The sequence below is a fragment of the Podarcis bocagei genome (assembly GCF_964188305.1).
Source record: "Podarcis bocagei genome assembly, chromosome: 11".
In the NCBI taxonomy this organism is placed as follows: domain Eukaryota; kingdom Metazoa; phylum Chordata; class Lepidosauria; order Squamata; family Lacertidae; genus Podarcis; species Podarcis bocagei.
Window position 1 is genome coordinate 33,829,821 of NC_138136.1, and position 25,292 is coordinate 33,855,112.

A 25,292-nucleotide genomic window follows, 5' to 3' on the forward strand; every position below is an offset into this window, starting at 1 on the left:
GGAGAAGTTCTAAAGCTCAGCCACCAAGACTGGATTTAGGGAGCTCCCTGCCTCCATATTTAACAAAACGTACATACCCAAAGTATTGAAGAGTAATCACTTTGCCAAGATTGCATAGCTTCTGCTCTCTAGGTGTTGGAAGGTTGGTTTACAGGGTTTCTTTTGGAGAACCACAGGCATCAGTGTGGTCAGCCAGTGGAACATTATAGAGTTGCAATGCAGTCTATGTGGTTGCCCTAGACCAACGGTTCTTTGCCTTTTTTGGGTCACAGGCTCCAGAGAATCTGATGAAAGCTATTGACCTGCTCCCCAGAAAAATACATATAAACACAAGCACACAATGTATTGCATTGGAGAAGTCATTTTGTTTGTGTCCAGTTCATGGATCCCCCTGAAGCCAATCCATGAATCCCCTAGGGGTCCATAGGCTGCAGGTCAACAAACCTTGCACTAGACAGGAATGTATAGCAAAATGGTTATTGGGGGGGGGGATAAAGGGATTGGAGAGGAGAGGATGTGTTGGTCTTACTTCCCTGACAAAGACCCATAGGATCATATTTGATCTAGGTAGCTTTCTGCTTGTAGTTTTCATTATTAAAAAGGAATGGACTGGATCCCATATGATTGACTGCCAGCACAATTTAGAACAATGAAGGTAGATGAAGAAGGTCAGATAGCAGGGGACTGTCAACTTTGAAACGTGTTGAGTTAAATTATAAATGAGTAGGATCTTGCATTTTTATTTTTGTAATGAACATTGCAGTTGGTTGTTGTTACAAAAGATATCGGAAGTTGCAGCGATGATGCTATTAATAATTTTAATCATTTTTAGTGGTGTGGCACTGTTGTTTGACTGGTGGTGGACTACAGTGGTACCTCGGGTTACATACGCTTCAGGTTACAGACGCTTCAGGTTACAGACTCTGCTAACCCAGAAATAGTACTTCGGGTTAAGAACTTTGCTTCAGGATGAGAACAGAAATCACACAGCAGTGGGAGGCCCCATTAGCTAAAGTGGTGCTTCAGGATAAGAACAGTTTCAGGTTAAGAACGGACCTCCAGAACGAATTAAGTACATAACCAGAGGTACCACTGTATAGCAAAGTAATAATGATTTGTCATTTGTATTCACATGGGCAAAGCCATGTTTTGTTAGAATTATAATTAGGTGAAAATGCACAACTTGAATTAGTAGTTGCATTTATAGTGTAATTGATAGCTGATGACCACTATTTTATGCCTTCATAAGCTGAATCAATAGAACAGTGTAATGCTCTCAGTCCTACAGTGCTGATGATAACTGTTAAGTGTTTTAAGACGTAACACTTAATGATACTGGCAGCACACCATCCTACAGTCTTCTGACCTTTTTAGAGCCAGTGTGGTGTAGTAGAATAGGGTATTGGTAGCCCAATGACAGTGAAGTTGCTGCTCAACCATACCTATCACTAGGTGGTTGGCTCAGGGATGTACTCTCTGTCTAATCTACCACTTTACAGGGTTTTATGAGTATAATATATTGGGGGTCATGAATGTCGTTCTGACTGTCTTGGAGGAAACAATATTGCCAGTTTTTTGTGCATTTGTATAATCAGACGTTTTGTTCATTGTCCAAATAAATTAATACAGATTAAGCAGCACTTATTCATGGTACTGTTAATCCTTTTCATACTTTGCTAGCTGATGTTTGAGACAAGGCACTTGACTAGATAGACTAGGTCAGTTGCAGTCCTGGATATATAAATAATAATCCAACAAGGCAGTTCTTAGGTTCTTAAGTGTTTCTGAAACCGCTCTTCAATTATTGCCCCAATTTGGCCAGTGCATGCTCTCTAGCACTTGTGAAATAAATGCATTCTGAAATAACTTTTGAATTCAATTTTCAGTAAAGTTTATCTCAGGCCATGTCAGGCACAGACTAATATGCTTGAGACACATCGCTGTAATTCATGATCAGGTGGCTCTTGATTCAGAGTAATAGAAAAATGAAAAGATCAATAATGTTAATAAGAAATTTTTGAACAAACCTATGGGAAAGAAAGATTTCCTGAGATCATGTGTAGAAATTACTTTGTTGCTCTTGTTTATTTGTTGTAGACACAGACTGTAGTTCATCAGAAAATTCCAGTGATTTACAATTAAAACAATGCAAAGAACTTCAAAATAATAAAATGGTAAAGTCAATATAGAAAATTGAAAAACCAGTAAAACAGGAGTCATATTATAAATAAGTATAATAGTGGGGGGGGGGAGCAGTATGGTAAAGGATAGTAGTAAGCAAGTCAACAGAGCTTGTAAAAAAGAACAAAAGTTTTTTAAAAGCCCTTTTTTTGCAGAAAGATAGAGAAGCGGTTGAATGACTGTCTCTTGCAGGAGAGTTTCAAATTGTTGGGGTGGCTATTGAAACCGAAACGTCAGTGCTCATAGTAGAAGCCAATTTCCCTACACCTAAGAGAGAACTCTGAGCAGGACCTTATCAGAAGATTCTAAGTGTCAGAGGAGATCATACAGGAGGAGATGTTCTCCAAGATACTCATAGGTAGTCTAAACCACTGAGCCTCTTGGGCTTGCCGATCGTAAGGTTGGCAGTTCAAAACCACATGATAGGGTGAGCTCCTGTTGCTTTGTCCCAACTCCTGCCAACCTAGCAGTTTGGAAGCATACCAGTGTGAGTAGATAAATAGGTACCGCTGCAGTGGGAAGATAAGTGGCATTTCCGTGTGCTCTGGCTTCCATCATGGTATTCCATGCACCAGAAACGGTTTAGTCATGCTGGCCATGTGACCCGGAAAAGTTGTCTGCAGAGAAACGCTGGCTCCCTTGGCCTGAAAGCGGAGATGAGTGCTGCCCTCCATAGTTGAATTCAACTGGACTTTATCATCCAGGGGTCCTTTACTTTTTACCTTTACTGCTAGTAAGCTGTTGTACTCACCACCCTTTATTTACTTTTTTCTGATGCTTCTTTTGTCCAAATGTTTAAAATTGGAATTGGAAGAAATCCATTGACCAATTAAAAATACATTGTTCTTTAAAGTATTTATTCCCTGGACAATTTCCTCATAATTTTTTTTTTTGGTTTTCTAATTTTTGTGCCCTGGTTTACATGACATACAGTGGAACCTCTACTTAACGGACATAATCCGTTCTGAAGGTCCGTCCGCTGGTTGAAATGGGACATTAGAAGAGGTGTCTTGTGCGTATGCGCATTTGGCGGTAGCGTGCTTCTGCACATGTGCAGACAGCGGCAGCTGCTTCTGCACACACGAAAATCTCAGCAAACCCGGTGTTTACTTCTGGGTTTGCCGCAGATGCAACTTGGAACATCTGTGAAATGAGGCGTATGTAAGTTGAGGTTCCACTGTACTAAGTTAAACTTTACTTGTTATTTGATAAAGCTTGAGGTTAGCAAGGAGAGAACTTAATCATGAGTCTTAATTTCGACAACATTCTAAGCCAAACCTTAACCTAGTGCATTGTAGCAGCAAAAACTACCAGAAAGGAGCAAAATAGCTATGAGCTATGTTCATGTGGTTTATCTAAGTGTGTTATGTGAACTAGTCCATTGAGACCCTTCTGAATAATTTGGCTTCCTCCTCCTCTTCTTCCTCATCCATCTTCTTCCTCTTCCTCTTCTTGCTATATATTTTTCAATTTCGAAGGAACTAGTATACCATTCCAGAAGTTTTAATATAATGTAGTAGGTGAATTGAGCTCTCATTATAAAAACTTACACTTCTGTAAAAAATGATGTTTCACAGTTGCAGCAATACTTGTGTGTGTCTAACAGGTTAACAAGGCCACATATAGAGGGAATTTTATTAATTCTGGGCAGTTCCTATAACAGAAAAATCTATTCCTGATAGAAAATGCATTATGTAAAATTAATTTCTACATGGAACAAAATTCTGGAAATCATTACTCATACAGGTGTATATTCCCTTTTCCCAAATAAAAGTATGTTGTATCTGGAAATACATTATACCTCCTCAGCATTTATTTCTTTGCAGCAATAGCTTTTCATTCCATGCCGACAAAGTAACGTGCCACTGCTTGTTAAAGTTGAATATGAGCTCATCTTCACCGACTCTCCCTTTTGAAATTCTGCTCTTTTTTGTTTGACTAATATACGTGGCTCTTAAAATCATCATTTTATCTCCTAATTAGTATCAAGCTTCAGAGATGGAAGTAATTATGTCAATTTCTTGCCTGACATGAACATAAATATGCTGAGGCTGTATTTTTACCTCAGGTCAATTTACAACGCCATACAAAAGTCAGCTGCTTATTATTCTCTCTCTCTCTCTCTCTCTCTCTCTCTCTCTCTCTCTCTCTCTCTCTTTGCATCCCCAAAGCAACCAACAATTTTTAGGGATAGAAGAGCCCATAAGCATCAGACGTCTTGCCTTTTAATCCCTAAAAGCCCTTCTAACTATTTAAGATTGTAACACTTAAAAATATTTTCTGCCTGATCCTTTAGAGGTGCTGGCAGCTGAACCTCGAACCTTTTTACTTGCAAAGCATGAGCCCTGCCACAGAACAATGATGTGGTGTGAGTGTGTGTGTGTGTGTAACAAGATATACCAACAGATATAAAGCTACAGTGTAAAGCAAGATTTGTGTAGGCATAAATCCAACATTTTTGTTCATATATTTATAGAGGTGTTGAGTTTCTTAGCTACATGATAGTTTGCTGGTGTCTGTGGAATATGGTTACCAGTAGTTAGCTCCTGCACTGATAGGGTGCTGCCAATTGCCAAAGGGATATGTACTGTACACATTGCAGAGTGACTATATGTGTGATACAATTATCTCCCCCACCCTGTTTGCAAGCTATGATGAAATGGGCAACCTTTGAGTCCCTAGATATCTCTCATGTCTTGCAAGATCCTGAGGATATATGTTATTTGAGAATCAAAATAATGCAGTGGAAAAATACTTCAAGAATCTTAAAGGAAACAAATAGGTTAGAACAGGGATCCACTAACTATTGGTTTTGAAGGAAACTATTGCTTTGTAATTGGAAAAGCTTTTCTGTGCACTTAATAGCAAGATTTGTTCTGTAAGATATTGTTGCACAAAACCTCTTAGCTGAAATGCTATAATGAATATACTATGTTTTAAAAAGCTTCTCACATGTTGTTTTTTATTAAGCTGGATTTTTTAGTTGATGTCATCAGTTTTATTTTTATTTATAAAATCTGTGGCTTTAACAATAAAGGAATCGCTTTAACCTTGCTTATATACATTCAGCTTTGAAATCTTGCAGAAATCCTTAGTGTCTTAGATGGGAAAGTACGGAATTGTAGGACTTTTTGTTGGTTGGTTGGTTTTTTGCTGATTCATTAGAACATGGAGCTGTGATTTAGTGCTGCATAAATATCCTGTTTATGCTTTATGAAGCAGTTGATACGCAGTAAAGGGAAATGCCCTTCAAAAATGATAATCCGTCTCTTCTAAACCTGCACTGACTCTGAAAATCCGGTTTAAATTGTTGGGTTTTTTTATTTGGAGCAAAGGAAATTAACCAAGTTACATTGAGGTGGCTTGAATCAGAACAAAGGTAGATATGTTCATGGTTCGATCTATTTGTCTTCCTTGGATAGAAAGATTCCTTCTGAATGAAAAAGGCTTTTGATTCATTGGAGGGATCCTGCTGGCAAAGAGTGAATTTTGCCAATTCTTTCCCTTGCCATTTGGGAAACCCATTGAAATAATAAGTGAGGGGGCACTAGGGGGTGCAGGAGAGAGAAAATATTTAGCATTGGTGCCCCAGCCCACTGAAAGCAAAGTTTGGATCCAGCTCTATTTGAAGAAGTAACAGTTCTATGGAAGTTGAGTATGTGTCATGTTTTTCACTTGAAATGTGTACTTAATGTTAGCAATAATTAAGCTAATGAGTAAAATATTTCTAGTATTACATTTTAGACATTTCTATGACTTGTGCAAACAATTTCCCTATATCAGGAGTAAATTGTTAAATTATGTTTTCTGTTAATAAATGTTCTTGTGATCTTAATAAAAGTTATGACAAATTGCTATAAATATTTATAGGCTATGTGTCATTCATTACTACAACAATAGAAAGACAATGTATATGTTCTACATTGGGATCCACATAAATTTTACTGTGCTGATTTTAGTGTCATTTAAAGACTCCACCGTAGGAGTAAGTAACTCTTCTGAAATGCCTGCCAGAAGCAGCAGACACACATTGCACTAAACCACATTTTAATATAGGGGTAACTAACCCTTCTTAGCCTGATGACCACACTGACCCTTGGACACCCCTACAGGAGCCACATGCCAGTGGTGGGTTTGGCGATCTCCTCCCTGTCCCCCATCCATGAACACATGCACACTACAGCATCTCTTCCCAGCTAAACTTCTCTGTTCACATTAGCACTGTGTCTACATTTTATTTTACTTGCTGTTGTTGCCACAAAAGTTAGTGGGCTCACAGGGCATGGCTTTTTGCTTGGAGGACTGGATGAGGTCTCTGGGCAGGGTGGTTGGCCACCCCTGGCTTAATGTGGTGTACATAAGCCACCCGTATTCTCAAGTTTGTACTGTCCTCCTTTTCCTGGCTGGCATTGAAGGAGGAGTTCAGAAGCAAGTGATTTCCTTTACTGTGGTTTCTGCAATTGAGTCTCTTTAGCATTGACTTAATTTCAAACGAACGAAGTTCAAACTATGGTTTCTGAAACTGTATTTTTTTAAAAAAATGAACTGTAGCTATTGTTAATCACAGTCTCAGGATGTTAGTGAAACCATGGTTAACTAAAATGGCAATTGTGAACAGAATAGATTGGGCAGAAGGGAAATGTGCATCCATTTGTAACATCTTTTTCAGCTATCTGTTTAAATAGGGTTGCTATATTTCAAAGGGTGAAAATCCAGACAGAAAATATTTATTTTAAATGCATCTCTTGCATAAATAATACCTATTTTTTGTGCACTTTCTGCACACAAACTGCAACACAAAAAAGAGAGAAAAGTGTAATCTAACTGGGAGTTGCATTCCAATCTGCAAAGTTCAGGAGTGCCTGATGGTTCATTGAAAAAAGCAAACCAGATTAATTCTACCCCCATCTCTGCTTGGAATTGACAAGCTGAGGTCAGTCCCAAAGTGTTTTATATGAGCTTCCTTCTTTTAAGAGATCTCTGATGTAAAAACCTACTCAACTTTGATCATAGTATGATTCCAGCGTAGAAGCAATTAGATCTGAAAATCGTATGTGGTAAACAGATTGGGGCTAGGAGCAGAGATGCTGTGGGTACGTACAATGACAGGAAGTAACTTGCTATATAGATTATGCAATTAGCTAATCAAGTTTTTATGTTTACAGTAGAAACTGTTAATGGCAATGCAAGGAAATGTTTCACTTCTACAATCTTTTAAAACCCAGATTCAATTAAGAAAATTGTGGTTCTTATAAATACTTTTAGTTTAAACTATATCACTATATACTTTTAGTTTAAATGATAGTAGTATAAAAATGCAGAAAATTAACAAGATACTGAGTTTTGCAATGCTGCCCCATAGGATATGTTACTTGAAACATAAAGCCTTAATAGCTGAAACATCTGAGAGCGGTGTAACAAATCATTATATTATGGGTTAGCTGCCATTACTAACACTATTTTTCATAATTTTAATCTAACGGCAGCATCTTCTTCTGATTCTTATGTCCCACAGTCGTTACACTAATGTGCTTCCCCTTTATTTAGGAAGTGTCTAATGGTATTTGAGGGAGGGAAAACTCATTAGCTTCCTTCCTGGCTAATGTAATTTTTATTTCCTGTTGTAACTGTGGCCTCAGCCAAAATCAACAATGAGAACAGAAAGCACCAACGTGTACAAAACATTTGCTCATTTGATCAGAAATACATTATATAAAAACATTGTGGATAGTCATCTATTTTTTTAACCACATCTTTTAGTGGGGTTTTCTTTTCTTTTTTTGCTCATTTTTCTTGGGTATCTTTTTGTTTCAGCTTTGTCATGATATTAGATAATTCAATATTATGTGTTATTTTTATCACTCATTTCCATCAATAAGGAAGATACAAATTCAAGACGGGCATCTTACTCTTTCCTTGGTTGACCTCAGAACCTTTCTTGCTATGTTAGGCTGTCAGCCAAGATTAAAATAAAGGGTGGGGGAGGGAATTTTCCAGTGATCAGGCTTTAGGTTCCATGGCAGACAAAATAATGGTTTCACTCAATATCTCTGTGCTGTCAAAGATAACTGTGACAGGTAAGCAAAAACTAGAGCAAACTGGAAAAAAGAAAACAAAAAACAGCTACAGGCTTAGAGAATTGGTCCTCTATTTAGAATTTTTCGCAGATTGAATTCAGCAGTAACTTGACAGTATACTTTGCTAAAGTTGAGTTAATATCACAGAGCAGGAAAAAACTGAATTAAACCAATTACAGTGGTACCTCAGGTTAAGAACTTAATTCAGTCTGGAAGTCTGTTCTTAACCTGAAACTGTTCTTAACCTGAAGCACCACTTTAGCTAATGGGGCCTCCTGCTGCCACTGCGCCGCTGCTGCACGATTTCTGTTCTCATCCTGAAACAAAGTTATTAACCTGAGGTAATATTTCTGGGTTAGCGGAGTCTTTAACCTGAAGCATATGTAACCCGAGGTACCACTGTAAACGAGACCTGAATCTCATATCTTCTGTGCATATCATATGCAGAACATGTCAGGAAAAGATAAAATATTTGGTATCCTTTTTTGTTGTGTGCTAACAATATTGCTTTAAAACTGACTGAAAATTCATGTCATTTGCTCAATTTTTACTTTGGTCATGAAGTAAAGTATTAGATACAAATACTATGATTAGGCAAATTGTAAGCTCAAAGAGAAACTTCTGTTCTTAGCCTTCTCTTTTCAGACAATAATACCATTTGTTAAGTGCCTTCAATTCAAAATGCTGTATGGTAACATAAAACAGTAGTACTCATCTGAAATTGTGGGGTATATGTTTTTTATTTGATAGTGTTCAATGCAGAGAAAACAATGATTTGCACATACCTTGCAAAATCCCTTTATTATAACCTAAGGTAAGAATGGAGAACCTGTAGCTTTACCAGTGTGGTTGGACTTAAGCTCTCGTCAGCCCCAGACAACGTGGGCAGTAGTCATGGATGGTGGGAGCGGAGCCCAGCAACAACTGGAGGGTCACTTGTTTCCTATCCCTGATCTGCCATCTTGATTGAGGGATACATCAGTAGCCATCATATGGGTGGGGAAGGGTGTGGAGAAGGGGAGACCTAACTTAGTCATGCTCATTAATTTCAGTGCATCTACTCTGAGTAAAACGTAGCTAAATACCACCCAAAAAATCTGAAAATTGAAAATGCATCCACTACTCCAGAAGAATACATACATGGATCTTGATGGCCTGCTTACATGGATTGTATTCATGCTTCTTTAAAATCAGGTCCGTTGCTTCTTTTTAAAGGTCCTTTAATGGTGAACCATATAGGTCAGCAGCGTAAATAAATCCTTGCTGCTGCTAAGGTTCAGGGAGGTTACAAAAGTAATGTAATTGGGTCATTTGTGCATCTTTAATTTGAATGCTGCATATCCAAAAAGTAACACTTAGAATTGTTCAAGCTTCCAGTTAATCCAAAAGTTATTGACGTCAAGTGTAACATTTCTTTCTTACATAACTTGTAATCAACAAATGTTACCTGATGCTCACTATGTTGCCATCTCCTCTCTGCTTCAAAACAGAATATTCCTCATCTGGGAATGTAGTGTTATCCCTTTGGTACCATCTGAATTTTTTCAGAGAAAACAACTTGACTCCCTAATGGCTAGAGATTCTAGACATTAGGTTGTATATTTAATAGCATGGAAACCAAAGGAAAGTAGTTGACTGACACGAAGCGTAATAGAATCATATCACTAAAGTTGGAAGGGACCGTGGGGGTCATTTAGTCCAACCCTCTGCAATGTAGGACTCTTCTGCCCAACGTAGGGCTCAAATCTGTGGCCCTGAGATTAAGAGTCTCATGTTGAATGCTGTCTGATAAAGTTGCTTCTGTCAATGGAGACTTAATTTATACTAGACAGAATTCCTGTATAGAAATATGTGGTGCAAATTAATGAAGAGCACAGTCCTAAACTTTTGTGCAGTGATAACTTTCTGGCAATGCCCATCACATGGGATGCAAGGCCTGCAGCAGCAGAACTGAGGCTTTATGTATGCGCCGTACTAGATCCTTGTTTCTGGGGAACTTGCATCTCTCCCATGGTTTTCTATTGCCACGTCACTTTCAATGTAACAGGAATTGTTTCTTCTGTAAGCACTCCATTCAGCACTTTGCATTTACAGTCTAACACACACAAACACAGAGACATGGGTGGCACTGTGGTCTAAACCACTGAGCATAGGGCTTGCTGATCAGAAGGTCGGCGGTTCGAATCCCCATGACACAGTGAGCTCCCGTTGCTCAGTCCCAGCTCCTGCCAACCTAGCAGTTCGAAAGCACATCAAAGTGCAAGTCGATAAATACTTTACCTTCCTCTGGCGGGAAGGTAAATGGTGTTTCCATGCGCTGCTCTGGTTTCACCAGAAGCGGCTTAGTCATGACCTGGAAAAACTGACACGGAAAAACTGTCTGCAGACAAACGTCGGCTCCCTCAGCCAGTAAAGGGAGATGAGCACCACAGCCCCAGGGTCCTTTACCTTTACCTTTACCTTTTTACACACACACAAACACACACACACACCCAATTTCTACAATCATGTTTGGTTGGAGAGGCAATGTAGGAAAATCTCAGTATGTGGCAAAGCATTGTCATATGTATATTCATCACTGACTGCTCTTTGGGTTAGCAGCAGTCACATTATTGTAAAGGACTATCGCTGGCCTTTAATATAGATGAAATAATGCTGTTTAGAGTTACCTCCTGTTTAGTTTGTTCCCGTATCTGAAGAAGTGTGCATGCACACGAAAGCTCATACCAAGAACTAACTTAGTTGGTCTTTAAGGTGCTACTGGAAGGAATTTTTTTATTTTGACTATGGCAGACCAACACGGCTACCTATCTGTAACTGGAACCAAGTTTTATATACTGCTTGATTTTAATAAAACCTCAAAGCAGTTTGCAAACAAACCTCACAGTATTATCAACAAAATAGATACTTAACAAAACATTCAGAATTCATTAAAATGAACAATAAGTTAAAAACAGATTAAAATACACGTCTTGATAAGGCTTGCCAAAACAAAAATCTTTTAGGCAGGTGCCAGACAGAGTACAGTGAAGGTGTCTGTCTGATGTGAAAAGGCAGGAAGTTCTAGTGTATAGGTGCTGCCACACTAAAAGATTGACTTCTTACAGCTGTGGAATGAGCATTATGTAGCACCTGTAGCAGCACCACTTCTGCAGTTTGAAGTGGTCAAGTGTGCATATACGGATTAAAGTGATCCCACAAATAATCTCTCTGCCCATGTCTAACTTAAACAAAGCCTTGCATGGTTCAGCTATAGCAGCACAATTCTTGCATTAGTGTACTCATGCAGTCTTGATTCAGCACATTATGTTATTGCAACAGACCACTGTTAGATCCACTTTCAGCCTTGCAGAGTGGACCATATATGTTTGGCTAGCTGAGACAAGGCAGTTGTGGTAACTACAAACTATTTCTGTAGTATATAGCGCCAATCTGCCTCGTCTAATATGAGCATAATTCTTGGTGCTGACATCTGTCAGAGTTAACAAAGTAGAATGGTGACCTATATTTTGTGCTCACTTGTAGATGAACCAGCTCCCTTGTACTTGAATCCTACAGTTAAAATCATATATAAGAATATCTTATCCCTTATAAACCTAATTGTAGACACCTTATCTGCAGGAGTTCCATTTTGCTCAATATACCTGTAGGACATCTTTAATGTTGTGGCAGCTACCATTTGGAATTTCTTTCCCTTGAATATTAGGTAGGCACTGTTTCTGTTGTCTTTTCAGCCCTACTAAAGACTTCCTTCGTTCAGCAAGCCTTTTAAGATGAGAGCTTTCCCAATCTGCATCTGTACTGGAATTGTTTTTAGGATAGGTATGTTTGTTTGTCACCTGTCTGCAGCCCTGCGCTAGTTTGAGAAGAAGGGGGAGATAATTAATTAATTAATTATAAATCCTACTGGTGGTTCAGTTAATCTTTTTGTCTTAATGGTGCATGCATATCAAGTATGCCATTGGCCTTAAAGGAAATGGAGCAATGATTTTTATCTGTAATTATTATTTTATGTTGATTCTGCCCTTATTCTAAGGAGTTCAGGATGGCATGGAACCTGGTCTCCCCACATCCAAGTCATTTTTATTGTTGCAATAGCCTTGTGTGGTAAATTACCGGTAGACTGAGAGATAGTGACTGGCCCTAGATTACCCAGTGAGTTTCATGGCTATTAACTTCAGCCCAGGTTATGCTGCTGTGCTTTTGGTCCTTAATATATGGTGATAAAAGTGTTTTTTTCATCTAATGAAACCTGGGAATCAATTAAACTTTAAATGATACAATACGATTCAAAAGCTAAATAGGTTCTTGAGCACTTCATCTTCTCTTAAGAAATTGTTGCTTGAAATAAATAATGAAACTACCTCATAAGATGTAAGCAAGTTAATATTTAAGTCTTTAGTGGCAGTTAAAAATGTAAAAATGTTGTTGCATAAAATTTGGAAGTTCTAATTATAGCTGGAATGTGCTTAGTGTTACAAAACCTGTGATAATAATTAATTCTCTAAGGAAAATGAACCCCTACAGATAACCACTCTTGGGATATAGTATTAAGCGAATGACATGATTGTTTGGAAGTTAAATTGGTAAACTTCTCTAACAAACGTATATGAGTATGGAATTTTGAGTAATCTTTTTGGGCTACCAAGTTCCTTTCTCCTGGTCATCCTGAGTCTGACATGATGGGCAGTGAATTCCTAAACTATTGTTTTAAGTAAGAGTAATTAGTTATTCTCTTTCCGTAGAACAGCCTATTAGTATATTTCATAACTTGGAGAAGACTTCCTGGTGGCCCTCAATTTCCAGGGACTTAATATTCTATATTTGTTTTTAAAGATTTTTGAAAGTATCCCATTACAAGTGAACATGGGGAAAGTCTGTTTCTTCATCACCCACAGAATTATGACAAATGTCTATGAAGGGGTCAAATATGGGCATTCTGTTATATTGCACTGTGGTATTTATTGGTGCACCCTGTTTTTATCATATACATGCTGCTACTGAATCAAGTTTTATGCTGTTAAACGTAGCTCTAGTAGTTGATGGGCAAAACCTATGTAGACATCCTCAGGTGATTAGAGTATAAGTAAAGAAAACCATTAGAGCATATTACTAAGAAATGTGTCGGTTAGGCTTGCCTTTCATAATGACAGCTTGGCTTGCTGCCCATGATGATGATGATGATAAACAATAACAACAACAATTTATTATTATACCCCACCCATCTGGCTGGGTTTCCTCAGCCACTCTGGATGACTCCCAACCGAATGTTAAAAACACAATATAGCATTAAACATTAAAAACTTCCCTAAATAGGGCTGCCTTCAGATGTCTTTTAAAAGTAAGATAGTTGCTTACAGTGGTACCTCGGGTTACAGACGCTTCAGGTTACAGACTCCGCTAACCAAGAAATAGTACCTTGGGTTAAGAACTTTGCTTCAGGATGAGAACAGAAATCGCATGGCGGTGGCAGCGGGAGGCCCCATTAGCTAAAGTGGTACCTCAGGTTAAGAACAGTTTCAGGTTAAGAAAGGACCTCCAGAACGAATTAAGTTCTTAACTTAAGGTACCACTGTATTTCCTTGACATCTGATGGGAGGGCGTTTCACAGGGCAGGCACCACTACCGAGAAGGCCCTCTGCCTGGTTCCCTGTAACTTCACAGACAAGCAGCTTTTCTGAAAACTAAAATGCAACTTTGGTGCTTAAATCTGGTATGTTTCTTGATGTTCATGGATATTGCTAAAGTTCCTGAATTTTGTTTCATTAGGATTGCGAGTCTTTTTGTTTAACTTTCAGATGTAAAACAAGCCTATTATTTCTGATCATCTTACCTTTTGATCTTAAGAGCAAGGTGAATATAACATGGAGAAGCTTTTCCTTGATCTCATAATTTTATAATTTTAGAAGTTAGTATGATAGCTTCTATAACATAAAGATGAAATGCCACTCTAACATGAAAAGTCAAACATTTACATTTAACTGTGATAATTTAAAGAGATTTCATTGTAATCAGCATTTTATATCAGTGCAGCTTAATAAAATAGGGCATGATCCAGTATCTTGCAGTCTGTCACTGCTCCATGTGGGTGACATTACATTTTGTGACCCCATATATTACTGCTGCTGGTTCCTGGTGCCTTGTGTGTGGGGTGGTGGGGGGTGGTGGTGGTGTTCTTCTCTAAATCCCCATTCTGTAAGGTAGCAGTGAAAGCCCTCCATGCCTTCTGAACCAGACAGTGCAATTCTGAGATCTAGGTTACTAGTAAGTATGACCTCCCAATATGTCCTCTTACTTTCCCCCAAGTGTTTATTTCAAAATGTAACTGTAATAGGTATGAGTTACTCGTGCGTAAGCTGGTGCCTTTCTCGGTTAATTTGCCTTGTTAAACCTTTCTGACTGCACAGCCCCTTCTCATGGTGGCTGCCTCAGTCACTGGCAGAATCCGTCAGTGGGCGTTTCTTGAACCTCTTCCAACATAAAAGTTGTTTGACACCCAGTCTCCTCCTCCTCTCACTGCGCGGGAGTCTTCTGCCCAGGGAAGGCGTGGGTAGCGGAGGACCTGGGCTCTCCTCACTGATGTCCAGTGAAGAGTCCTGGAGCCCTCTCTCCAATTCCCCCGTCTGCCCCCCTTTATCCCCGGTGTTGCGCTGATTGGCTTCCCCCTCTACTGAGCTGTTTCTCTCCCTGTGGCTGGGTCCTTCGCCAGCATCATCTGGGAGCCTCCCCTTCGCCTCTCCCTCCGATGTCAGTTCCCTGACAGTAACCATAAATTCAATCTAATTTATGGACCCTAGCTTGCTGGGCTTAGCCTGGGAAGTAGTGTAGCCTCTTTTCAGAGCCTAGAAATCTGACTCTGTAGCTAGGAGCAGATACTACTCTGATATGGTGACCGCCTCATCAGAAAATAGGAAATTACAGGTAAGCAAAAAATAAATAAACTTTTTACATGCAATTTATTCTCCCACCCCCACCCCCATGTACATCAGTGTGCTCGTAATGATGACTTTAAAATAAATAAATGAAACTTCCACAAGCAAGAATGAGTTACCACAACAAGCTTGGCTCCATCTCCCTGCCAGAGGGTTCTATAACTCGTGTAAGCCTGATTACCCTCTCTTGCAGCAAAAGGAACCTAATTCTGTTTCCCCACCTGCTTTTTTCCTAGAATGTTACTAAATGTTAAATTCTTCCCACAAACAGTGCAAGGCTGTGTTTCTGAATGCATTTTTGTTTCTTAACAGGTAAGGTGTTTATGTTTAGCCACAAATATATTTTTTAGCATTTTTCATAAAATATATCAAAAAGAATATTATAATGTTCGAAATGAAAGCCATTCATTGCAATAAAACTCCATTAAAATATTGAGGGGAGTCCTTCCAGTGACTTCAATATAAGGTCATTGTAAGTTAAATGGAAGCTATTCAGTGGTTATGTTGTAGAGGTTCAGCATGGAGGAAAATATTGCTGTGAGTATTGTAGTTTCCAGCAGATAGAAGCAATTTTGATCTCAAAAGAACTAGAGGGCAGGAAGTTAAGTGTTAATTCTGGGAAGGATGTATTTATTTGTAGTATAACTGTACCTCATTTTTAAACTGTAGCACTAAAGGTCTTTAAATACTTTAACATATCAGTGCCATAAACTTGACAAGTGTAATACTCCCAGGCTGCAATCCTATGCTCACTTACTCCTGTTATACACAGTTTATAATAGCATGGTGAATTTAGCTGTGTGAATTGGACCTATGTGATATTTCAATGCAAATGAAATACTTTACCTCTGCTCACTACATTGCTCTAAGTAATGGCATCTTAATATTAAAGAGTACCACACTGATTCTGTAAATCTGCTGTAGCTGCCACAACAGAAACTGTAGCAGCACTGAAAAAGCTGAAGCCATATCTCGTACTGAGAAATGCAGGAAAGATGCTCTGGCCTGTTCCTAATTTTTTACATAAGAAATCCATTGCTAAGAGGCAGAGAAGGAGAAAGAGCGACGGGGGGGGGGGGGACCACACAAATGCTGAGGAACCTCTACTCTCTTACAGTATTTGTTGGGGATATCCCTGATGGCCACTGATTTAAGTTCTTATGCCAATGTCTGAAGATAGGATGCATTAGCATAATATTTCAAGTTGTGCCGAAACATTTTATCCTACTCTAGACACTTCAGTCAATAATAATAATAATAATAATAATAATAATAATAATTTATTATTTATACCCCGCCCATCTGGCTGGGCCTCCCCAGCCACTCTGGGCGGCTTCCATAAAAACAAAAAATACAGTAAAATATCACATGTTAAAAACTTCCCTGAACAGGGCTGCCTTAAGATGGTTTGGATCCAGAGTTTACCACATCTAGTGAAGTTTGTGGAAGCCGAGCTACCTGCTCCCTCCTCGCTATGGCAGCCCCGCCCATCCCCCACAAGATACTACAGTAAACATTGGTATACCCTGCAGAATCTGGAGGAATGTGGGAGAATGGAATATCTTAAAATTGGGTTGAGACAACGTCAGCAAACAGATCCAGATATATATGTGAACTTACTTTACTATGGTGAGATCTTCATTGTGAGGAGTACTCCATTCCTGTTGGACAATACAATTGCCATATATATTAGTTACTGCTGATTGTTTCCACAGGGTTTTTTCTCTTCCCCAGTGATGCTTCATGTGTCGAGGTTAAGAAAGGTATCTACATATATAATAGGGGAGTATTTTCCGTAAGTCATTTCCAAATAAAATAATGACTATTCTGCAATCTTAAATGCCAATTCTTTTTATACTGCACTCCTGGAAGCTGAGGAATGAATTATATTTCAGTCAGCTTACTATTTTATATGGAATGGCAAGGTACACTACATTTAAATCCTGCAGTTTCTCATATTTATGATCTTTTGTATTATGATGTTGTTAAGGCCATATATCAGGATTTTTTCTACACAGTCTTGCATCTTTCACATTTGTCTACAAGTTCTAAAAGAACAAGTAACTGTCAGTTTAGGCATCATTAGTTATCTGTTGTTAACAGCTATTAGCAATTAAATGGGATCCTGTGGGGTACACAGGGTTCTGTCTTGGCCCCAGTGCTATTTAATATCTCTGTGAAGTAATTGGAAGCAATCATTAGGAGATTAGGGGTGAGGTATCCCTAGTATGTTGATGGCACTTGGTTCTATTCCTCTGTAATATCTGAGTTAAGAGAGTCTATGCAGGTCCTAGAATAGTGCCAGGATGCTATGCTAGGCTGGATGAGGGTCAGTAAACCGAAATTGCAACCTGACAGGACAAAGCCACTATGGTTGGGCAGTTCCATTGTCTGGGAACTAGACAAGTTGCCTGTTTGTGGTATGGTATCCCTCTTGATAAAGGGACAGGTAGTTTGGGAAGCTCTTAGATCCAGCATTGTTGAGGGAGGCAAAAGTGTCCTTCCTATTGAGCAGCACCTTTTACCAATTCTGGCAGGTATTCAACAGCCGTTCCTGGACAGGCATAGTCTGCCCACAATGATCCACACAATGGTAACCTCAGGGTTGGATTACTGCAATGCACCGTGTGGGCTAAAATTGGTATGGGAGCTGCAGCAGGTACAGAATGCTGTGGCTAAGATGTGATGTGGAACAGCCTGCTCAGAACACATTACACCAATATTGAAAGAACTGCACTGACTGCATGCATGTTACCAAGCCAGTTCAAGGAACTAGTAGTGTGGCTATTTTGTCCTCCCCCTTCTAGCCTCCAGCATCACCCACACGCTGCTCTGCAGGGGCCTCCAGCTGATAAGAACAGTTTGTCAAAAGGCTGCAGGGGGAAGGAGATTTTTTTTTTTTTTAGGGGGAAGGGTCCTCCCTCTAACTCCAGCACAGCTGAAACTCCCCTGAGTGTAAGTGTGGTTTCAACTATATATATTTGCGTATTTCACACTAATGTTGACTGGCTTAAAATATATAATATCTAAAGTCTATCAAAACTAGCAATCAAGTTTCTTCACTTCTGCCACCACCTGTCTAGAGTTGTCTGGTCCAAAAATGCCAGAAACTTTCTCAGAAATGCAAAGAAACACTTAGGTGGACCTTAGCTATTCAAGCTCTTTCATCAACTGAATAATACATTGGCAAATGTCTCCCCAACTTAAACTGATGTGGTCACTGTGGCAGAAAATGGAATCCCTTTAAGATGCAAGGTTCCAAAGCTTTGTAGGGCTTCTAGATTAAAATCAACACTTCTTGGTCCATAATCAAATCATGGATTATAGCAACTTTAATACATTAATTAACTTAATTACATTTGTTAATTAAAGTAATTAAGCTTGCATTAAACAGCACAAAGCAAATAATTGATTCTCAGCTAGCCGATAGGCCGAGTTCCTGAAGCCACTAGATCTGATTCTGTATATGATAGGGCTCATTTTTGTTCCATGTTTCTGCATAGGTTTATACTTACTTAGTTATTTTCTTCATCTCTTATTTGGCTTTCTTTCCTGTTATAACGTACTGTATAAAGAAGGTGGTAGCTTATGGCTTAGGAACGGAAAGCTATTTCACTCTGCTCTGTTGATAGCCTACTGTGGTGCTGCTGTTCTGTTTTGCTCACCTTAAGGAAGTAGCCAGGATAAAAGAAATGTGCTCCTCCCGTACAGGAACACATTCCAAAGGATTATACTTTTTCTACTTGTTTTTCATTGGCATGGATACCTGGGCCATACCTAGAATTTATTGCATACAAACAGCACAGCCATGCTTCCTCTCATGTAGGGTGACTTTGAGACTCTGTCCTGACATAGCGCATATGGAAGGCATTGAGGCATTGCTCCTGACACCTGTGAGTTACCCATGACTCACTTCCATAAAGTCTGGAAGAACTTCACCTTGGTATTGGACATTGGATCATATTCTCCCATACTCTCTTGGAGAGGCGAGCCATTGCCATAGCTGCCTTGCCAATATGCTTGTCTAGCTCAGTGTCAATGGAGAGGTTGCTGGTTGTGGTGGAACCCAAGGAGACAAAGTTGACTACCATCTCAAGCATGTGACTACCAACGCTGATGCATGGAGTGCTAGTGATGTACAGTGGTACCTCGGGTTAAGAACTTAATTTGTTCCAGAGGTCTGTTCTTAACCTGAAACTGTTCTTAACCTGAAGCACCACTTTAGCTAATGGGGCCTCCCGCTGCCGCTGCGCCGCCGGAGCACAATTTCTGTTCTCATCCTGAAGCAAAGTTCTTAACCCGAGGTACTATTTTTGGGTTAGCGGAGTCTGTAACCTGAAGCGTCTGTAACCTGAAGCTTATGTAACCCGAGGTACCACTGTACTGACCCAGGATGTTGGTCTTTGTCAGAGCTGCAGACACTGAGGAAGCTCTGCAGAAGCTCATGAACTGCTTTGCCCAAGCCTGCATGGAGTTTCCGCCTTAACACCAGCCTGACAAAGAGGGTAAAAAGGTAAAGGACTCCTGGATGGTTAAGTCCAGTCAAATTTGACTATGGGGTGTGGCACTCATCTCCGCTTTCAGGCCGAGGGAACCGGTGTTTGTCCGCAGACAGCTTTTCCGGGTTAGTTGGCCAGCGTGACTAAACACTTCTGGTGCAACGGAACACTGTGACAGAAGCCAGAGCGCACAAAAATGCTGTTTACCTTCCCATCGCAGCGGCATCAATTTATCTCCTCTCGCTGTTATGTTTTTGAACTGCTAGGTTGGCAGGAACTGGGACAAATCAACCGGAGCTCACCCCATTGTGTGGATTTGAGCAAAGACCTAACATCCTGGGTCAGGACATCACCAGCACTCCACTCATCAGTTTTCATATTCAATCAGCAATTTCACTTTAGGTTTCTTTATGTAGGCTAAGACACAGTTACTATTCCTTCTCCCTGACTAGGATAAGCTTTAAACTCTCACCTGTGTAAGATACCTGCACCACTCCCAGTTTTTCTCTAACTAGAAATAATACCCACTTGTGAGGGTAGGTAAACACAGTTTTGCGGAGAAAGCAGGCACTGGAGTGCAGTGGCTGAATTTAGGCTCTCAAATTTCAGCGGCGTCCTGTGTGACACTAAAATTCAGTTCTTCCTTGCATCTTACACTCCATTCTCCAGCACTGCTGTGGCACCTCCTGCAATGTGGTGCCCAGTGCAGCCATATGGGTCACACTACCCTAAAACCACCTCTGTGGAGTGGGAAGGGTTCAAGCTCCCCATATCCATTTTTCCTAAACCCTAAATTATTATTTCCTCCTAAATGTTCTTGGATCTCAGCATTATCTGCTACTGAGAGCCATGTGATGGTACCTGTGTCAGGTTTGTGTTGCCACTAAGAGTGCGGTAAGATTAAAGCAAAGCATGGTATTTATTGGTGTGAAAGGAGATATTAATCCCACCCCTCCAGCTGGGTCTATTCTCCCTGAAAATGGGAATAATGCAATCTTGCAATGCAGTCGCAGCCAAGACCTCAGATGCAGACCTTTAAATATTTCTAGAACCAACAAGACCTAACCCTCGCTTCCATAGTAAACCATTTGCTAATTGCCCCCTTAGTCATTTAAGTTTATTTTCATCCTGCAACCTATGGATTGCGTTTGCTTTAATTCATGCTACCTTCTTCCATAATGCAGTTCAGGAAGCTTGTTCTCTAAGGACCTTTGTATTACAGCTGTGGCTTTCTTGGGAATCGTGATGAGCTCAGCAACGTCTGCCTTTAATGTTCAAAACAATCATTGAGCAATAAAAATTAGGGCTCTTTTTGCAATTATTGATTTTGTACTAAGATGACTATCTCCCCTTCCCCTTGAAACTCATAAAATTTCCAATAGAAGCTTAAGTTGTTTCGTACTGCTACTCATAGTAGAAGGCTTTGAGGCATATGATGTTTGCTTTGTATGTGTTTAGCACAAAAAGAAGAGCATTGACCAGACAATCTTTCAATCTAAGATTATGATAGATTAAGAAATGTTGACACTTCCATTTAGATTTTCCTTTGTGAAATTTAAGAGCGTTTTAATGGCTTACTGATTACAAATTGGTGCTGCTGTATTAAGATTGATATGGAATGTTTCATTAACCATATATCAGAAGAGTCTCTTACTTTCAGTTTCTTGTAGGCTGGTTTAACTTCTTAAATTAGTCATGTAAACTGTCTGCCCATGGAAATCAGTATCACACAGATTTTCCAAAGCTGTAACCATAAACCGGACCTAACATATCTAAGCTCCGGGTTACAGAAAGAGTTGTACTTGCCACATAATGCATCTGCGTGGAGCTTCACCTCTGAACTTTCTATGAGCTCTGAACATGATACTTGAAATGGCCTAAAGAGGACCACTTTGGGAGGTATTGTTGAGGCACGTTCAAAACAGTTTTTAGTTCATATTTCTTGATCTGGGTATGTATGATTGCATTGCAGCCTATTTTGCAAGCTTTGGTATCGAAATTTCTTTAAGGAACCCACTATAATACATTCAATGAGTATTTAAAATACGTTGTACACCAAAAGATAGCATTCAGTTTTGCCTGTGCTTTTTCTTGTCATACCACTTTAGTTGGCAAGAGTTGCAGAATTTAATGATTGAATTGCTAATCGGTAGACAAATTTTCAACTTGAAAAATAAACAAGCATTGTACAACCTGAGCTTATTGTCCTGCCTCGCCCCATTTTTGTTTAATCTGGGGGGGGGGTGCTTTATGCCAGCCTAATCACATTTAGTTCCTTATGTTCTTGGAATTTCACTGCACACTTTCTTAAGCTGGACATTATGTCAAAAACTTGGAAATGTAATTCGCAATGTTCTTCTATATACAGGGTGCAAAAGTGACATCCAGTGGCCAATTACATTAATTAGAATAAGTTGTATTCCATAGGGCAGATTTCAGCAATTCATTAATAAAATGAAAGTAAATCTCCTTAAGTTTTATGCTCATAGGATTGTGCTGTCAGATGTCTTTGCATTGCTTCAGTCTCACACAATTACAAAATGTTCTGTTCAGATGAAGACTTTAGAAATTAAATCTAACGGGAGGCATAATAATTTTTGTAGTGGATCCCTGCTTGTTCTTCATCAGGAGCTTTATTTCCTATTTGCTCAGTTTGAAGGATGTCTAAAGGTAGCTAATTTCACCCTCTGTTTCACTTAGGAAACCTAATTTCTTTTGTTTGTTTCAAAAATTAACATCTTTTTTCGCCAAGAAGCATGGGAAAAATATTGATCTGTTTGTAAGCTAATCTTATTTTAAAGCTTTTGGTAAACTTTCAACATCATGAGGTTATATTTACAACATTATTACCAATAGAACAGAATACCCCACAAATACAGCACTGAAATGTAGAAATGTTCATTCTGACAGAATTTCAATTTTTACACATAGTGAAGCTGCTTTACAATGGCTGTGGAAAACAGTGGAGACAAAGGGAGGGTTCATTTTCTCCCTTCCACCTGCCTATCCCTGCAGCGTGTTAATTTTCCCCATCCTAGTTCTTGCTTTACCAAAATTCAGCGTGATCCAAGTTCAGTTGGGTCACTGGCTCTTTTAAATTAGCCTAAAAGTAGCCACAATGGCGCCTGAGGTAGACCAGGGCCATAATGCTTGGGGGACACAAAAGGCTAACCCCCCCAAGCTATTTTATACCACAGAAGGGAGTAGCGAAAATACTGGTACCACATGGGTACCAAGCTCATATTGCAGCTGCTTTTAAGCAAAGAGCAGGATGTAAAGAGACTGTGTATGGTTCAGTCTGCAATGTTCTTAACTGTGTTTGGGTCTTGCCCATAATGCCATGCCCTGCTTTGAATACTGACTGCTTCGGCTGACCCATGCTTATTCCTTGTTTTGTACAGAAGCTTAATTTTGGACAGAGCTGTAGTAAAGGCATATACAAAGAGATGGTTGAACTGGGCTTCGGTTAAGCTAAATTAGTACTAAGATTTAAAAATCTGAAGCTTATTCCATGTGCAAGTGTAAGGCAGCCATTTAGTCAAGGAATTTAAGTTTGAGCTTAACAGTTTCACTTGTGTATTTTGAAAATGAGGGCTAATGATTAAAAATGGAGGAAACTATGAAAAATGTCATGCAGAGAATTCCTTTCTGCCTTGCCACACTGTGGTCAAAGTAGTATTTTGGTTTTATGCCTATTGTGCAATGACAAAGGTTTATTTTCCCTTTGTTCTTTTCAGAGCGCTGCAGCAGCTCCCAGTCCAGTGCTAGGAAACATTCCCCCAGGAGATGGCATGCCAGTAGGTCCTGTACCACCCGGTTTTTTTCAGGTATTCAGACAAATTATGAATTTTAGGACTTAGAAATGGGTTGGTAGCATTATTTGGCACTGCCAGAAAAGAGTATCACTTCAAATTCTGTATAAAATGCATAGTATTTAAGAACAATAGCGGGTGGGATGGGGAATTAGGACAGGTTCAGTGATGAATAAAAGGCAAGCTTTAAGCTGTTTTATGTCAGGAGTTGGAAATTGTGAAACAGTGCAGTAATATTCACTGTTATAGAATATTAGATGTGCAGTAGTTCCTTAGTCTAATTATGTAATAGGGGAGGTATTTTCTACACTAACATAAGGAACTGGTTACTTAATATTGTCTTCTAATTAGAATCCATCTAACTGAAATAGCATTATTCTTATACATTGCAGGTTAGCAGTGTTTTGGAAGAACAGTAGAATAATGCAAATTCAAACTAGCAGTTTGAAGTTCAGAAACTCTAGTAAGCTGTTTTTACTCTTTAACAGGTAGCTATGTAAATCTGTGTATAGGTGTGTTTTTGGTCTGCTCTCATATCAGCAGTCCTGCTACTAATTAGTTACATTAAGATAAGTGAGAAAAACATTAGGTTAGGAAGCAAGTTACAGAAAGCTTCTTCTCTGAAAGAGAGACTAGAAAACCAAGTTAATGGGAGTGTACTGCCTTCATTGACTATTTCTGACTTCAGGCATAGAGCACAATAATAATTCAGGGTACACCATAATATATATTATGATCTATTGTATAAGTCGGATAGAGGTGTTGGTTTACTTATTGTAACAGTCTGATGAGCACAGAGAGAAATTTTAAAAAATTAAAAGTAGTATTTTCTATTAAAACATCAATTCTGGTAAATGCCATCTCTTTTCTAAAAGTGAAAACAACGAAAATGACACCACCGGAGTGGGCTGAATCTGTGTGCTTTATTAGATGTTTCAAGTGGACAGATTATAGGGGAGCTATAAAAACTAGATCTTATATATCCATTTGAAAACCTTCAGTGAGAGACCATTTTTTAAATATCAAAAATTAATATAAATACAAGTTTGGACGATTATGCAGGTTTTCTAAAAAATGTCTAATTATCATAAGTAAAACTGCAGTACTCTGGAAAGAACTTGTGTTATTTGGACCCATGTCTTTTAAAGGTTTGTCCTCTGTTCTTTTTCCACCTGTGTCTACCCCTTGGGATTTCCTTTCTGTGTGATGCTTCAGATCCTTGATAATACCATCCAGTTCATTTAACCACAACCTATGACCCTTGAGGTTTTTTACTGAAGCAAAAGGATTAATTCCATCCTTGTATAAAAACTGTAGTGATTTGAGGATTATATTGTCCATTTGAGAGCAATTCTTTTGTCTCTCCACTTTTCCGCATTTGGTAACACAGACCAGTGAAATTGTTGGTCACTTACCCAGGAGTAAAGAGACCTACTCTGGGCTTATTCTTGGGAATTACATTGCAACAAAGAACAAAACTAACATAGAAGGGAGCTTTTCTCTATTAGATACAGATTGTTGAAATTTAACACCAGGAGGTTATGTTTCTACCAGTGCAATTTATATGAGATAGATGGCAAGGATTATAGTTTTGAGGTTTCAGCTGCCTTTTTGGTGACTTTTCCAGTGTCTCAGTGGTGTTGTTTGAAGTATGTTTATAAAATTGTGTTGTTGATTGTGGCTGGTGGCCTTTTTGGATAATAATCTTTATATAGGTTATGCTATTTTTACTTAAAGTTGCACTGTTGGGTGGATTTTAGCATTGTTTAATTATATTTATATATTTTGATG

At 39.1% G+C, this 25,292-nt stretch overlaps 1 protein-coding gene across 9 annotated transcripts in view; it reads left to right on the forward strand.

Annotated features, from left to right (window-relative positions):
- Nucleotides 1-25,292, forward strand: part of SSBP2 (single stranded DNA binding protein 2) — a 122,386-nt gene that overhangs the window by 49,607 nt on the left and 47,487 nt on the right. For 6 of the 9 annotated variants that reach the window (XM_081213452.1, XM_081213453.1, XM_081213454.1 and 3 more), the window contains exon 5: nt 23,427-23,516. The exons of the other annotated variants lie outside the window; for them this stretch is intronic. In XM_081213452.1, coding sequence (XP_081069578.1) covers nt 23,427-23,516 — 90 coding nt within the window. The remainder of the gene's footprint in view (nt 1-23,426; nt 23,517-25,292) is intronic. 9 annotated transcript variants of the gene reach the window in all.